General features: G+C 69.7%; 2 protein-coding genes across 4 annotated transcripts; both read left to right on the top strand.

Annotated features, from left to right (window-relative positions):
* The first annotated feature begins 1,398 nt into the window (after window positions 1–1,398).
* Window positions 1,399–5,190, top strand: ATP6V0C (ATPase H+ transporting V0 subunit c). Its single transcript, XM_070064099.1, has 3 exons — window positions 1,399–1,653; window positions 4,303–4,486; window positions 4,559–5,190. The coding sequence occupies exons 1-3, from the start codon at window positions 1,575–1,577 to the stop codon at window positions 4,761–4,763; spliced, it is 468 nt and encodes a 155-aa protein (XP_069920200.1). The 5' UTR covers window positions 1,399–1,574; the 3' UTR covers window positions 4,764–5,190.
* Window positions 5,191–5,317: 127 nt separating this feature from the next.
* On the top strand, window positions 5,318–12,506 carry AMDHD2 (amidohydrolase domain containing 2). Of its 3 annotated transcripts, XM_002723504.5 has the most exons (11): window positions 5,320–5,483; window positions 5,575–5,711; window positions 5,799–5,938; window positions 9,526–9,580; window positions 9,727–9,939; window positions 10,025–10,113; window positions 10,193–10,337; window positions 10,409–10,516; window positions 10,628–10,696; window positions 11,131–11,232; window positions 11,385–12,506. In XM_002723504.5, exons 1-11 carry the CDS (start codon window positions 5,401–5,403, stop codon window positions 11,471–11,473), a joined length of 1,230 nt encoding a protein of 409 aa, XP_002723550.3. In that variant the 5' UTR covers window positions 5,320–5,400; the 3' UTR covers window positions 11,474–12,506. The 3 variants fall into 3 exon arrangements, with proteins under 3 accessions (XP_051692187.2, XP_008250215.3, XP_002723550.3); XM_051836227.2 differs by lacking the exon at window positions 9,526–9,580 and having other exon boundaries at window positions 5,318–5,483; window positions 5,825–5,938; XM_008251993.4 differs by having other exon boundaries at window positions 5,318–5,483; window positions 10,409–10,696.
* The last annotated feature ends 2,906 nt before the right edge of the window (window positions 12,507–15,412 follow it).

Here is a 15,412-nt window from a genome sequence, read left to right as displayed (position 1 = left end):
AAGGGCAGAGCCAGGGACCCGCTGTGGAGGCCGGCACCAGGGCCTGGGCCTGCCCTTGCTCCTCCCATGACCTCTGGTGGACGAGGGAGTGAGTAGGAGAGCAGGGTGGCTGCTGGGGGAGCAGAGGCCCCCTTGGACACCCTCACAGATGTCCCTCCGCGCAGAGGCATGGCCGGCATCGGTGACCTTGGCAAGGGCAAGGAGCCAGGGGGTGAGGGGGGGTGAGGCAGTGGCAGGGATCCCTCTTTACAAGAGCCAGCACCCAGCAGGACGGCTCGAGGTGGGCGAGGCTCCCAGCCGCCTCTGCTATGCGACAGGTTGCCCCGGGCACGTTTGCCGCCGCTGGTGCCAGAGGTGGCAGCCCTGGCCAGACGAGAGGGCCGCTGTGCTGTTGAGAGGCAGGTGGAACCGGTGGCAGGCCCGGGCCAGCCGTGGCAACCCCACCAGCACCCAGGCCACGCAAGGAGAGGCCTCTATCCCTGAGACCATGGGGTGGGGGGCTCCAAGGAGACCAAGGCAGGCCAGGGGCAGCCACCTAGGGCTCCTGTAGGTGGGGTGGGAACAGACAGGCAGAGCCGGCTGTGGGCACAAGGCAGCCACCGGGGCTCTGGGAACGGCTGGACTCCATTCCAGGACGGGGGACCTAAGGGCGTGGGGGCTGCCGGGACAGGCAGGAGGCCCGGGATGCCCGCACACGCGCGGACCTCCGGGACAGCTTCCTCAGTGGCAAACCGGTGGTTTCCAATCAGTCACGCACACCTCGGGGGGCAGGCACCCCCCACCACCACCACCGAGGCGTGGGTGCGGACAGGGGCGACGTCGCCAGCAGCCGGGCCAGCGGACGCGGTGCCTGGGACTGCAGGAGAGAGGGGAGGGGACCCGGGAAGACAGCAGGGCTGCAGCCAGAGGCTGGGGAGCCGCGGGCGGGTGGAGGCGGCGGCCGGCGCCCCGGCTCCTCTGCTCGCCCCAGAGACCCGAGGTCCAGCCTGGCGTCCGGGGGAGTCGGATCGTTCCTGGGCCAAGGCCGTGAGAACACAGACGCGCAAGGAGGCGCCGGGAATGCACGCCAGGAACGCGAAGAAAAGCGTCTGTCGGAACCGAACACCTGCGGGCTCCGCGCAGCCGCAGAAGGGGCGGGGCGCCAAGAGGCCCCGCCCCGCATGCTAATCAGACCCCGCCCCGGCCCGGCCCGGGAGCCGGACGAGCCCAACGCCGCAGGGTTCTGGGGGCGGCCGGCGCCCGGCCGCGGACCACGGAGGCCGCGGCGGGCCGGGGCGGGGCAGGCGTCCGAGCCCGGGCGGGCGTGCTCCCGCGGCCCAGGCCCGGGGCGGTCAGCGGGGTCCCGGCGCCGTGGCTCCCCACCGGCGCGAAATGGCGCGGCCCCAGGGGCGGGGCCCGGGTCATGTGACGCGGCCGCGGCCGCCATTTTGTTCTGCGGTGCTGGTATTTAGAGCGCAGCGGCTGACGAGCCGGGTCGCTTTCCCCGCCGACGGTCCGTCTGCTTCTCGCCCGCCCGCCCGCCGCCCGCGCCCCCCGCCTCGGCCCGCTGAGCTAGCCCCTCCCCACCCGCAGACATGTCCGAGGCCAAGAACAACCCCGAGTATGCTGCGTTTTTCGCCGTCATGGGCGCCTCGTCCGCCATGATCTTCAGCGGTGAGCGCCGCGGCAGGAGGGAGCCGGGGGTCCGGGGGTTCGCCAGCGGCGCCCGCGGGGTTCGTGCCCGCAGCTCGCCGGGGTCCGGCGTGTGACGTCACTCTGACGCAATCCCGGGCTGTCGCGGGTGCCCGGGCTTCGCCGGACGGCGGGCGGGGGTCGAGTGTCCGGCGAGCGGGGCGTGCAGGCTTGCCCAGGGTGCGGGTCCCGGGGGTCCCGGGGGTCCCGTGCCCGCGGCTCTGCCCGCCGGGCCGCGTCAGTGCGGGGGTGGGGCGGCGGCGCTGCCATCTTAGCCCCGGGAGGCGAAAGGGAGGCTGGGGTGGGGGCGCGGGGGGCGGCGCGCGGCGCTGCGCCCGCTCTGCGCGGCCCCGTTTGGGGGCAGGTGTGACATCACACCTCGGACAGCTCCCCGCCCCCGGCGCCCGGCGCGGCGGGGGCGTCCCCGGCGCTGCCCTGGCCGCAGGCAGCCTGTGCCTCCCGCGAGGGTCCGCGGCCGCGCCTTTGTGGCGGCTCGGATGGCGAGGCGCAGGTGGGTCTGGACCCGGGTCAGGTGCTTCCGGTTCGGGCTCGGCTCGGTTTCCCAGTCGCGCCGTCTGTGTGGGCTGCGTGGGAAAGCTGAGTGGAGGGGCTGCCGCGGGTCAGTGCCGGGAGGTGGGTGCGAGGGGGGCCCGGGGCATGCGCGTTGCCGGCCGTGCGCCTCGGGCGGGAGTCTGGCCTCCTGGACCTGATGAATGGACACGGAGTGAATGACCTTCCTCCTCCGCCCAGCCCGGGGTGGGGGGCTGGGGGCCCTGCGTTTGAGGCTGGGCATGAAGGGTCCTGGAGAGCCCAGGCCGGGAGTGTGAACCCAGGTCGCAGCCCCTGTGGCCTGGCCTGGCCTGGGCCTCCCCCCTCCCCGAGGTTTTCACTGACCCTGCCCCGGCCCGCCCTGCCGCACCCTCCCGGTGCAGGTATGCGGAGGGTTTGAACTCCAAACAGCCTCTGCTGACTGTAAACACCTGTGGGCCGGGGGCCGGGGTGCTCCTGGGCCTGCCGGGCGTCACGGGATGCCGAGCGGCCGCCCCTCCCAGCCTGCGGGGAGAAGGGGTCATTTGTGGCGGGACTGCTGTGGTCTAGACTTCCCCTTCTCCCCAGGCGGCTCCTCGGGACAGACTGCTGGGCCGCCCCGCCCCCGCGCCTATGGAGATGCTGCCCTGGCCACCGGGTGGTCATTCATTCGGCAGCCCTTGATGGGGTCCTGGGGCAGCAGGACCCCTGTCCAGGTGGCCCTGGCGCCCCGGCCGCCTTCCGTCCACGCCCTGCACGTGGTGTCTGTGCCGCGAGGCCGTGGTTGAGGGCGGGCGGCCGCTGGCTTCAGCTCCACTCCAGCTGCCCCAGGCTGATAGGCCCGTGGAGGCCAGGCTCTCGGGCCAGATGGACCGCCTCAGACCTCGCTTCTGCGGGCCTAGGGGCCTCTCCAAGGCTCCGTGTCCGCGCGTGCGCCCAGGTGTCGCTGCCGGCCGACTGCAGGCTCCAGCCCGTGGCCTGCCTTGCACAAGGCCCTGCCCCGGTCACATGCGGCTTCCCCTTTTGTCTTATGACTGTCACCCTGTCGAAGCCTCCATCATGTCTTCCACAGAGCTGTCACTGGCTCTCCTTCCACGTTCATGACTTCCTCCTTGTGGGCACCCTCTACCTGCTGGTGGTTCCGGAACTCCTGACTCCTCTGCGGCCCCCACAGGAGGCCCGCTGTTGGCGCCTGGTCGGGCCCGGGGCCCTCCTGGACGTGCGCGGGCTGCCCAGGCCTGGGCCGCTGTTGCCTCCTGCTGCTCTGGCCCTCCCTGCCCTGCTGCCTTTGTTCCTCTGGTCTCTCCACCCACAGCCACATGACACTTGCACCTCTCCCAGGATCCTCCCGGAGGGGTGTTGCGGCAGCCTGGGTGTGGGCAGTGCTGTGGGCCTGGGCCTGCCCCACATCCGCCATGATGCTGAGTCCCCGGCTGAAGGTGCTGCCCCAGTGAGGCAGGGCCCCTCCCCCCACCGCCCCGGCCCCTCAGCACCTCCTCCCCGTCTGCTGAGGTGCTGCGCATACAGGTCGCCGGGCTCTGGACCCCGGGACGGCACTGCCGGGCACTGCCGGGGCGCAGAGGAATGGCTGCGAGCATCCCCGGTCCCCCCTGCTCCGGCCAGCAGCGGCCTTCCCGACGGCTGCGGTGTCGGGAGGAGGCCGCCTCACACTGCTGAGCAGACCCCCGGGAGCCCCAGAGGGCCCTCTGGGAGGGGGCGGCAGGCTGGGCACCCCCGTCCTGGAGGTCAGACTCGGCAGAGCAGCTGCGCCCGGCCTGGGGCCGCACCCCGGGAAGCCGGCTGGCTGACGCAGGCCCAACACCTGGGCTGCAGAGACGTGAACTCGGGCCTTCCCCGACCTGTCCTGAGGGCCTGGGGAACCAGACAACACAGGGTTCCTGGGCCCACCTGCCCTTCTCCTGAGGTCACGGGCAGTCGCCTGAGGCTCACCCGGAGCAGGGCCGGGGTTCCGTGGCTGAGCCAGAGGGAGAGTGGCGACCCCTGTGGCACTCTGTCCTGAGGGCTGCCTCCTGCCCCTCCCCCAGGGTCCTGACCCCAGTGATTAGTGGGCAGCTCTGGGCTCACCCTGCCTCCCTCCCACAGCCCTGGGTGCCGCCTATGGCACGGCCAAGAGCGGCACTGGCATCGCCGCCATGTCGGTGATGCGGCCGGAGATGATCATGAAGTCCATCATCCCGGTGGTCATGGCCGGCATCATCGCCATCTACGGCCTGGTGGTGGCCGTGCTCATCGCCAACTCCCTGAACGACGGCATCAGCCTCTACCGGTGAGTGCGGGGCTGGGCGCGCCCCCCGGCCCGCCGCCGGCCGCTGACCTCGCTCCGCCCTCTCCTCCCTAGGAGTTTCCTGCAGCTGGGCGCGGGCCTGAGCGTGGGCCTGAGCGGCCTGGCAGCTGGCTTTGCCATCGGCATCGTGGGCGACGCCGGCGTGCGGGGCACTGCCCAGCAGCCCCGGCTGTTCGTGGGCATGATCCTGATCCTCATCTTCGCCGAGGTGCTCGGCCTCTACGGTCTCATCGTCGCCCTCATCCTGTCCACAAAGTAGCCCCCTGCGCACCCACCAGCCAGAGCACGGTGTCGACGCCCCCTCATTCCAGAATGAACAGCCTGACCATGCACGGGCAGCCGCCCCTCAGTAGTTGGTCTTGTAAATGCGCAGTGTCCTAGTGCCCCTCGTCCGTCGCCCCCGCCTCGCCCCGCCCTGTGCTGTGGACATCTGGGCCGCGCGCCCCCATCAGCCCCGCCCTCGAGTGCTGTGTTTGAGGATGAATCGCAGTTGTCATTTCTCTTCACTGGATGTTTATTTATACGAGACCTGACCTGTCCATACGTCTGTGGAGCAGCCCTGCCTCCCAACGCTGTAGTGACCCTAGGTAGAGTGTCGCCCCGTGGGTCCCGTGTGCCGAGACCGGCGCGCCCGGGGCCGCGTGGCGCCGGCGCGGTGTCCAATAAAGCTCTCGGATGTGACTGGAGCCTGTGTCCTGGCCGCTGCTGTGGGCGCGGGGGCGGGGCGGGCCCGGGCAGCTGCGTCACGGCGCGGCGGCGGTCACGTGGGCCGCCGGGTCACGTGCGCGCGGCGGTCACGTGACGCGGCGCCGTCAGCTGAGGGTCACGTGGCGCGGCCGGGGAGCGGCGGCCGCGGGGCTCGGCGCCGCCCGCTCGCCGGCGTCTAGCGGCTCACCATGCGCGGCGGGCAGGGCGCGGCGCGGGCTCCGGTGCTCCAGTTCACCAACTGCCGCATCCTGCGCGGCGGGGCGCTGCTCAGGTGGGCGTGGGGGCCCTGCCGGGGGCGGGCCGCGGGCGGGCCGCGGGGCGGACGGCGGTGCCAGCGCCCGCCGCTCGGTCCCGCTCCGCAGGGAGGACCTGTGGGTGCGCGGGGGCCGCATCCTGGACCCCGAGAAGCTGTTCTTTGAGGAGCGGCGCGTGGCGGACGAGCAGCGGGACTGCGGAGGCCGCATCCTGGCGCCGGGCTTCATCGACGTGCAGATTAACGGTGCGGCCCGGGCGGGGCGGGGCGGGCGCCGGGGCGCGGGCGGGCAGCCGTGAGCCCCGTGCGACCCCTTCCTTTCTGTGGCCGTAGGTGGATTTGGTGTTGATTTCTCCCAGGCCACGGAGGACGTGGGTTCAGGGGTCTCCCTGGTGGCCCGGAGGATCCTGTCGCACGGCGTCACCTCCTTCTGCCCCACCCTGGTCACCTCTCCACCAGAGGTCTATCACAAGGTGAGGCCAGGCTCCCGGCCTGCGGGAAGGAGCCCGCCAGCCCCCTCGTGGTCAGTCTGCTCTGCGCCCCCCGGGGGGCACGGTCGGGGGCCTGGATCCCGCCTCACCTGCCCGCGCCCTTGCAGGTCTCCCGGCCCCACCTGTGCCCTCTGAGCGCCCTCCTCTGCCCCAGCCCCACCCTCAGCCCACGGCCTTCGTGATTGCCACAGCGGGAGGCCTGGTGGGGCCCCTCTTCCCCAGCCTGTTTGGGAATTGTGACTCAGTGGAATGAGCCTCCCAGAAAGGGCCACTCCCCGGCTTCCCACTCGTGCTCACCCAGGGTTCCTGGGCAGGGCCTCTTTGTTGGGGCTTTGTGGGTGGCCTGGGCACCCACAGCACAGCCGGGGGGCGGGGAGGGGAGGTTTAGCGGGCTGAGGTGCTGGATCTGCTGCAGGACCGGGGACTGGCTGCTCCGCCGGCCTGTCCCTTCCTGGGTGTGTGGACGCAGCAGGGGGCCCGGAGACTGGGCACAGCCTTCTTCCTGCCTGAGCCCAGGCTTCCTCAAACCTAGAGCAGGGCCAGGGACGGCGCTGGGCCGGTGCAGCCCCCTGGGTGCTGTAGAACAGAGGCCGCATTCAGCCTGGGCGGGTCAAGGCCCAGCTGTGCCGCCACAGAGAACTCCAACCCAGCACCCAGCTCCCCTTCCTGGGTCCTGCCGGAGGCCCTCCCGGGACGGGTGCCCTGCCCCCACCCGGCTGCATTCCCCTCCTGCCTGTCTCCCCGGGCGCATTCCAGGCCTGCACTCCTGCGCCCCCAGCTCTGGCTGGAAGGCCTGGGCCTGCCCTGGCCGCCCCCACGCCGCCTCCCTCTGCTGATCTCGCCCCGCTGGCGCTGACTGCGGCTGTTCTTCCCGGGCAGGTGGAGCGTGAGCCTTCTCCCAGCACCCGTGCCGGTGCACGGACCTGGCAGAGCTGTCGGGAGCTTGGGAGGCAGGGACGCCTTGGAAGGGAAAATGGAATCCCAGCAGCGGCCCTGAGGCCAGAGGCCCCCTTTGGGCTTCCTCCCCCCACCACACACCCGCCCTCCTCGGCCTGCGCAGGGCGCGTGGACTCCCGCTGCTCCCTGGCCGGAGGATCTGGCCCTTTTCTGGGTCCGGGAGGCAGATCTTATCACGTTGTCCTTTGCTTCCTGCTCTGTTAGGAGCTGCAGCCGGGCCAGGCACCCCGCGGGCCGGCAGCCCCTGCACTTTGACCTCGGCAGCTGCTCCCCTGCCCTGCGTGTGCCTCGCCCTCCCCCCTTCTCTGCACTTGGTGTTCTGGTTTCCCCTGTAGAGCTCCAGTCTTGAAGATGCGGCCTTTCTTTTCTTTAACTCTTTGGTGAACTTGGCTGTGGCCGGGGTCACCCGTGGCTGAGCTGACCGGCATCTGCCTGCCCGCTGCCCTTGGGGCTGTGCGCTCAGCGGAGATGTCGGTTGAGGGCGGCCTGCGCGCCATGCCAGGAAGCTGGGGACGGTTTCCCGCTTCCCGGACCCCTCCCTGTGGTTCTGATAAGTCAGCCCCCGGGGCTGTGCAGGAGCCCCCAGCTCTCACGTCTGCACACCTGAGTCCCTGCCGAACGCGGAGGGAACGCTCTTTGCTCAGAGCACTCGGCTCATGCACGCCGGGTGGTGCCGCCTGCGGTGCCCTCCAGGGCCAGGCTGTCTGACGCGCGTTCGGCCTGGGCTCCTGGCTCCGAGCTCCTGCGCCTGCTGCTTGCCGGCTTCTGCCCTCATTCTGGGGTTGTTCGCTCGCGGGGGGTGGCAGGGATCTGAAGGTGTGGACCTGGGTCCCGGATGTGGCTGGGTCGGAGTTCTGCCCGAGGAGACTTCTCCAGGCCACGTGGTGTTGTCTTCTCATTTCCAAGGTTGCTGAGCAGTCGGAAGGCAGGTGACCCCTGGCCGTCTGTGGGGCCCTCTTTCCTCCCTCTGGAAGCTTGGGGTCTGTCCCGTGTCCCCGAGTCCTGAGGCTCAGGGACTGGGGCTGTTGACCCGCTTGCCTGGCTGTTGGGAAGCCGGCCTCCAGTTCAGCATCGTGGCTCTTCTTGAATTCCTTTTCTGAGGCTCTCGTACCCGGCCTCTGCGCGCGTGGGAATCCTGGGAATCCCGTGGCTGTCGCAGGGCCCCACACTGGCGCTCAGTTGCTCCTCTGCCTCGGAGCCTCGCGCTGGCCTCCGTTCCCCCTGGTGCCCGTGTGCGGGAGGTGCTCCCTTACGCCTGAGCGTGTGTGCACCTGCTGTTCCTTCTCATTCTTTCCCTTTCCTCAGTTTGTTTATTTTTAAAGGTGGAGGGACAGAGAGAGGAGGAGAGACAGACACGGCTTCCATCTGCTGGTTCACTCCCCAAATGACTGCAGTAGGCAGGCAGGGGCAGGCCAGGCCCGGGAACCAGGGACTCCTTCCAGGTGCCTCACAGGTGCAGGGGCCAAGCACTCGGGCGGTGCATCCGCAGGGAGCAGGTTGGAAGTGCAGCAGCCAGGCCTGGGGAGGGGTCTGCAGCGTGGGATGGGGGCCCGGCTCCTTTCTCCTAGCGTCGTCCTGCTTCGTGGAAGGCAGGGCTCTTCCTGCCCGGAGGGCGGCCGTGCTGCCGCGTCCCTGTGTCTGCTGGCTGCAAGCTATTTTCTCTGGAAGCTTCCACGCTCCCGGGAAACTTGGTGGTGTGCTCCGAGCACAGGCTGCCGGACCCCCCGCAGCAGCCGGCCCCTTGGGCTGCTCAGATCCGCTTCCAGCAGGGGAAGAGGCGGGGCGGCCCCCTGCTGGGAGAGCCCCCTGCTGTGCAGGCCAGGCACAGCCCTGGGGAGGGGGCTGCAGGGGCCCAGCTGCTCTGCTGGAGCGGCTGGAGAAGCTGCAGCGCCCCGCTTTGTGCCAGCACGAGGCCGTCTCCTCCGGGGCTCCCGGCACCCTGTGTCCTGCTCCGAGTGTGACGGCCTTTCGTTGTCCTCTGAATCTCTTGTGGTGGGCGTGACAGTGTGGCTGGGTCATCTGGCCTCCCCCTGCCCATGGCTCCCACCACACGTGGGCTGCCCCGTGTGCTGAGCCCTGTCCAGCTGTGCCGAGAGCGCTGCCCTGCAGGCGTCCTGCGTGGCCTGGGCCCTGTGGCTTCAAGCTGCTGCCCGGATGGGGCCACCTCAGTGCCCCCGCTCCTGGCCTCAGGGGAGGTCATCGGTGCCCCCGCTCCTGGCCTCAGGGGAGGTCATCCAATGTCCCCTCCTGGCCTCAGGGGAGGTCATCCAATGTCCGCTATCCTGGTCTCAGGGGAGGTCATCGGTGCCCCCGCTCCTGGCCTCAGGGGAGGTCATCTAGTGTCCCCTCCTGGCCTCAGGGGAGGTCATCGGTGCCCCTTCTGTCGTCTCTTCCTGTTGCAGACAACAAGTCTGGAAGCCTCCGAGGGATCTGCTTCCCTTACTGTGAGGGGGCCTCCATTATCTTCTAACAGCCAAGAGGTGGCCAGGGGGGCTGGGCTGGGTACTGGGCCCTGCGGCCTGCGCTCCGCCTGGGGCCTCTGCTGGTGGCTGCGTCCTGACCTCTGGGCACTGGGCTGTGGGGGCGGGGCTTTAACAGCTGGTTCCCCCCAGGTCCTTCCTCAGATCCCCGTGAAGAGTGGTGGTCCCCATGGGGCAGGGGTCCTCGGTGAGTGGCTGACTCCCCCCCCCCACCCTGGGAGGCCCCCGCCCTGCCCCAGATGCCCAGTTGGGGAGGGAGGGTGGGCACCAGGGCCAGGGCGAGGTTGCGCAGTGGGGGTGCCTGCCGGAGCAACCCTTGCTCCCCTCCCCCAGGGGTGCACCTGGAGGGCCCATTCATCAGCCGGGAGAAGCGGGGTGCACACCCCGAGGCCCACCTGCGCTCCTTCGAGGCTGACGGCTTCCACGATGTGCTGGCCACCTACGGGTCCCTGGACAACGTCCGCATCGTGACACTGGCCCCTGAGCTGGGCCGCAGCCGTGAGGTCATCCAGGCGCTGACGGCCCGTGGCATCTGCGTGTCCCTAGGTGAGCGGGTCTCCCGGGCTGGGGGGGGTGTCTGCCTCTGGCTCCCAGGACAGGTGCGGGGTCTGAGCCCAGTCCCCCCACACAGGGCACTCGGTGGCCAACCTGCGGGCAGCAGAGGAAGCCGTGCGGAGCGGGGCCACCTTCATCACGCACCTCTTCAACGCCATGCTGCCCGTGAGTGTCACCCCGCCCTGGGCAGGGCTGGGGCCGGGTCCCGCTGCCGCTCAGCCACTCCCTCTCGTGGCCCTGCCAGTTCCATCACAGAGACCCCGGGATCGTGGGGCTCCTGACCAGTGACCAGCTGCCGCCTGGCCGCAGCATCTTCTACGGGATGATTGCCGATGGCACCCACACCAACCCTGCTGCCCTGCGAGTTGCCCACCGGGCCCATCCCCAGGGTGAGCTGCCTGGCGGGCTGGGCAGAAGGGAGGCCTGGGCTGGCCAGGTCCTGAAGCCCCTCCTCCCCCAGGACTGGTGCTGGTCACCGACGCCGTCCCTGCCCTGGGCCTGGGCAATGGCCGTCACACACTAGGGCAGCAGGAGGTTGAAGTGGACGGGCTGACGGCCTACGTGGCAGGTGAGTGGGTGACGGAGGCCCCAGGCCCCTCGCAGGCGGGAAGCCGCCCAGCCCCTGCCAGCACCCCCGGTGGCCCACATCCCTCCAGAACTTGGCCTTTCTGCTCTCAAGGGACCACGACACTGAGTGGCAGCATAGCTCCGATGGACGCGTGTGTCCGGCACTTCCTGCAGGCCACGGGTCAGTGAGAGGCGTGCGCGTGAGCGGGTGTGGGGCAGAAGCTGAGACCGGGGGAAGCTGCATCCTACAGGCGTCTGCCTGTGCGGGGGGAGTGTGGCCAGGGCCCTGCCCATAGAGCGCTCTCGGCTGAGAGGACAGTGAAGCCCCGGCACCCTGGAGGCCTGGCCGGGGTCTCTGGCGGCCACTGTGCCGGGTGGGAGGTGAGGTGGCTTACCTGAGCCCAGTGCTGGTGTGAGCGGGCGGACGGGAGACGGCTGACGTGGGCTTGCTTGTTGACGTGGTCAACGTGGCGGGGCGGAGGCGTCGCTCCCTTGTGGGCCCGGCGGAGCTGGAGTGACCGCGGGGCATGAGCAGAGGGCTCAGAGGGGCGCTGGCTAACCCGCTGGCTGCGCGAGGCGCGCGGGCCGGGCTCACGGCCGCTGTGCTTGGAGCAGGCTGCGGTGTGGAGTCCGCCCTGGAGGCTGCGTCCCTGCACCCCGCCCAGCTGCTCGGCCTGGAGAAGAGCAAGGGGAGCCTGGACTTCGGTGCTGATGCAGGTGCGGCCCGGTGCGGGGTGGGCACGGGGCCGGGTAAGTGGCAGCGCCTCGGCCCCCTGCTCCCCAGTGGCGCCGGTTCCAGGGGCCCTGCCGGCCTGTGAGGGGTCGGGGTGGGGAGCCCCGCCCCCTCCTGACCACCTGGCTCTCCCCAGACTTCGTGGTGCTGGACGACACCCTCCACGTGCAGGCCACCTACATCGCGGGCGAGCTGGTGTGGCAGGCAGAGGAAGCCGGGCCGTGACCGAGGAGGTCGGCGGGAGAGGAGGGCCGGCGTGCGGGGAAGGCGCCCTCTTGTGCGGCCACCCTGGCGGGGGCTTGGAGACCAGCACCCTGCGGGGCCCTCCTTGTCTCAGCTGCTGCTTGCTGTGGCCCTGAGGCCCTCCTGGAGGGGTCTGCAGGTGCAGGGGTGGCTGGAATCCAGCCCGTCCACAGGCTCCCGGGAGGTGGTGGGGTCGCGGCGCACAGCTGGGGGTGGACAGGGAGTGTGGACGGAGGCAGCTGCCCTCTGGCGCCTGAGCTGACGGGGGCAGAGGGGAGGCCCGGAGCCCAGTTCTGGGTGTGGGGTCCAGGGCTCCGTCCCACCACCTTTCCCCCGTGGGTAACCAAGATTCCATTCTCTGATGTCTCCTCTCCACTGCACCCCGCGCTGCGCCCTGTGGCTCGCCCAGCCTCGCCTCTTCACACGGAAGGCCTGGGCACCTCCTGTCTCAGCGGACGGCTGTGACGGGGCCAGACCCTGAGGGCTGGGAGCGTCCTCCACATAGAGTCCTGAGTGGGCCACTCCTGCTGCCCACTCTCACACAGTGCTCGGCGCAGGAGGGGTGGACACATCTCCCTGCCCCGCGGCCGTCCAGGCCACAGCCATAAAAGTGGACAGCAGCTTGGGGAGAACCAGTCAGGCAGGGCCTGGCTGCTGGGGCCTGAGGGAGGGCCTCCGGGCACGGGGCACCCGTGGTCGGGGTCTCAGCCTGCGTGCCCCCCCGTGAGCAGCATGCCCCTGGGCTCTGGACCTGAGGTGCAGGTGCCACGCCGTGGAAGGTGGCAGGGAACGGCCCCCAGGCCGACTCCTGCCAGACGCTGGGGTCCCGCCCGCCTGCCCCGTTCCACCTGGTGCCACCACATACCTCCTTCCGCTGCAGGGCACGGAGAGGGGTCAGCCGGGCCAGGCATGGGCAGGGCTCTGGACCTGTGCTGGGCGTCTGGATTTGATTTGCAGTTCAGGAGAAAACTGGCAGTCCATTTTTAAAAATTGTGATAAAATATATATAACAAAATTTGCCATTTTGGTCGTTTTTCAGTGTATGGGTCAGTGTCGCTGAGTAACACTTGTGCAACCATCCCCACCACCCTCTTCCGGAAATGAGACTGCCCCTCCCCCGCCCCGGCACCGCCCTGCTGCACCCTGGGCCAGCGACCCGGAGAGACCCGGAGTCCAGGAGCTTGTGTCCCCTGGTTGTGGATGTCAGTGCGTCCATGACGGGCCCAGGGGAAGGTGGCGCCAGGTGTCCTGAGTCACCGGCTTGAGAATCGGGTGGGGTGCGGAGGAGGCCCTGGCGCGCTCCCAGCATCGCGGCCGTGTAGTCCCGCGCGTGGGTGGGAGGGAGCGCTGCGGTGCGGGTGCCCCCTGGCGGCCGAGCCCGAGATCACACGCCCCGTCCTGGAGGCGCACGGAGCTGAGCGAAGTGGGAGGGTTCGAGTCCTGGAGCTGACCGGCCCGCGGCTGTTTTTACTCTTCCGTCCTCCGGGCCTCGTGGGCCGTGGGGCGATTCGGGCAGAAGGGGCTGGGAGACTGCGCGGTGCTCACGGTGAGGTCGGGCGGCAGTGTGGGCTGGCCTGGGAAGGACTGTGGCTGGGCGGGGCTTCCCGAGGACCAATCCTGATTGGCGTCGGGGAGGGTACCGCGGAGGCCCGGGAGCGGGGCTTCTGCCCTCCAAACCTTGGAAGCGCGGCCGGCCCTTGTGCCGTGCCCGCTCGTTCCCTCAGGCCTGCCCCAGCTCGGAGCTGGTTGGAGTTGGTGGGGAGTGCGGGTGGGCCCCACTGGGCATGGCCATGGTGGGTGGAACGAAGTGGCCTGCCCCCTTTTCTGCCTGCAGAGGGCGCACTCCCAGACTGGCCGTTCTGCTCGGGGGTATTGCGCCTTCTGTGTCAGCTGTGTCAGGAGATGCCCAGAGCCCTGCCATCCGACACGCGGGCCAACTCCTTCCCTGACCCGGGCCTGGCCACGACAGGAGGCTAGGAGCGGGGCTTTGGCACTCTGGTTCTGTAGTGTGGAGGTGGGAGCAGCTTTGTGACTGCCGCATTCCCCTTGGAGGGCAGCGGGGGCCGGCGGTCACCACATGTCCCGCCAAGCCCTGGCTGACTCCCCTTCATCTCTCAGGGACCTCGGTGAGTGGGTCAGGGCCACTGGTTCATCCTGGCTATGCTGTGTGTCTGTGCTGCAGAGAAACTGGGGTGTGGGGGAGAGATCTTCCCTCTGCTGGTTCAGTCCCCAAAAGGCCATAATGGCCAGGGCTGGGCCAGGCTGAAGCCAGGAGCTTCACCGAGGTCTCCCGGGTGGGTGCAGGGGCCCGGGGACTCGGGCCGTCCTCTGCTGCCTTCCCAGGTACAACGGCGGGGAGCTGGACGGCACGTGGAGCGGCGGACACTGCAACAGACGCCCGTATGGGATGCGGGCCCCTGGGCCCATGTGCTTCGGTCAGCTGACGAGTGGCCGCAGTGCCCCTTGCTCTAGGTTGGACACACAACCAAGGGGCAGCTGAGAGTGTGAAGTCTCTGGGGAGGCCGATACTCTGCCCACCTTACCCTGTGGACGGGCCCAGGGCTGACAGCCAGTCCTGGAGGAGACGCCGGCTCCCTGCCCTCACCCCTCTCGGCAGTGTTGGGGGTTGTCCGCCACGGGCGCCCTGACTGGCCTTTGACGTTAGCCTGCTCTAGGGCGGGGCTGCTCGCCCTCACACCCACGTGTGTCTCCCGGCACCTCTGACGTAGGAGCATGTCTGCCCAGGTGGCTGGAAACACACTGGCTCCCTTGGCCGTCCATCCCGCACCCACGCAGCCGCAGACAACGCTGGGGGCCCAGGCCTCGTGGCCAGGGCCTCGGGCAGAGGCGGGAGGGCAGGCTGGAGTCCGCGGCTCTCTGCTCCCCCAGCCTGTGTGCCCACCTCCAGAGCCCCCTGAGCAGCTGTGGGTCGAGGTGGGAGACCCGCCATGGGCAGCCGCCCGCCCGGCTTTCTGACCCAGGGCCTGCCCGTCTGCTTCTGTCTCTTAGCTGTGGGTGGCGTCCTGGCTCTGGGCTTGGCCAGCTGTGGGAACCAGCCCCTCCCCTCGATGTCTAGTCCTGGGATTCAAACCCTGTGTAGGCCCCTCCCACATTCCAGCAGGATGGGGCATTCTCTGTGACGCAAGGCAATTTTAGAAGGGACTGCATAGCCTTCCGGGGTTGGGTACAAGAGACACTGGTTTGGGGCACGGGTGTGCGCTGTGTGTCTCCCCTTGCCCCCTCCCCCCATCACTAGGGGCTAGGGGGCGGTAGTGGTGGCGTGCAGACAGACCACCCTGAAGGAGAGGCCCACGGGCAGGAATGGAGGCCTCCAGCCCTCAGCCTAAAATGAGCCATGGTGGCAGCTGCCCCTCCAGATGCCAGCCCTGGAGCCCTGATGGCAGCTGCCCGCGCCTCGTGCTGGTCCACCCAGCCCAGCTACTGGCCCCAGAAGCCGGGAGAGGATGCGTGTTGCCGGTTTCGTGCGTCTGAGTTCAGGATGGTTCGTTCTACACCAGCAGATCCCCGGTACCTAGCGGTGTGGCGCGAGGCCTGCTCCCCAGCCTCGGGGTCCCGCTTTTCTCTTGTGTGGGGAGAGGCAGTGGCCAGCCCCTCCTGGGGTGCCTGTCCCTCCTGCCCTGCCCTGGGAGGAGTGTGACCTCACAATGTCAGGCCAAGTCACTGGTCCACCCTTGGGCCGTGGGCAGGGGCTCTGGGCCGGTGAGAGCTGGGTGCCGTCCCCGTGACCGTCCAGGTCGGCTGCCGGTGAGCCGTGCGGGGCCAGGTGAGCCCGTGTCCCGGTGCCCTTCGTCCTGGCCCGGGGCGGGGGTGGGGGGTCTGCCTGGCCTGAGGGCCCCTGCCCGCCCCTGCCCGCCCCTCCCCGCCTCTCCTCCTCCTCCTCGGGCTGCCCCGGCCCTGCAG

The sequence above is a fragment of the Oryctolagus cuniculus genome, chromosome 19 (assembly GCF_964237555.1).
Source record: "Oryctolagus cuniculus chromosome 19, mOryCun1.1, whole genome shotgun sequence".
NCBI lineage: Eukaryota > Metazoa > Chordata > Mammalia > Lagomorpha > Leporidae > Oryctolagus > Oryctolagus cuniculus.
The sequence above is the reverse complement of the archived record's forward strand: the minus strand, read 5'-3'. Positions and strand labels throughout refer to the sequence as shown.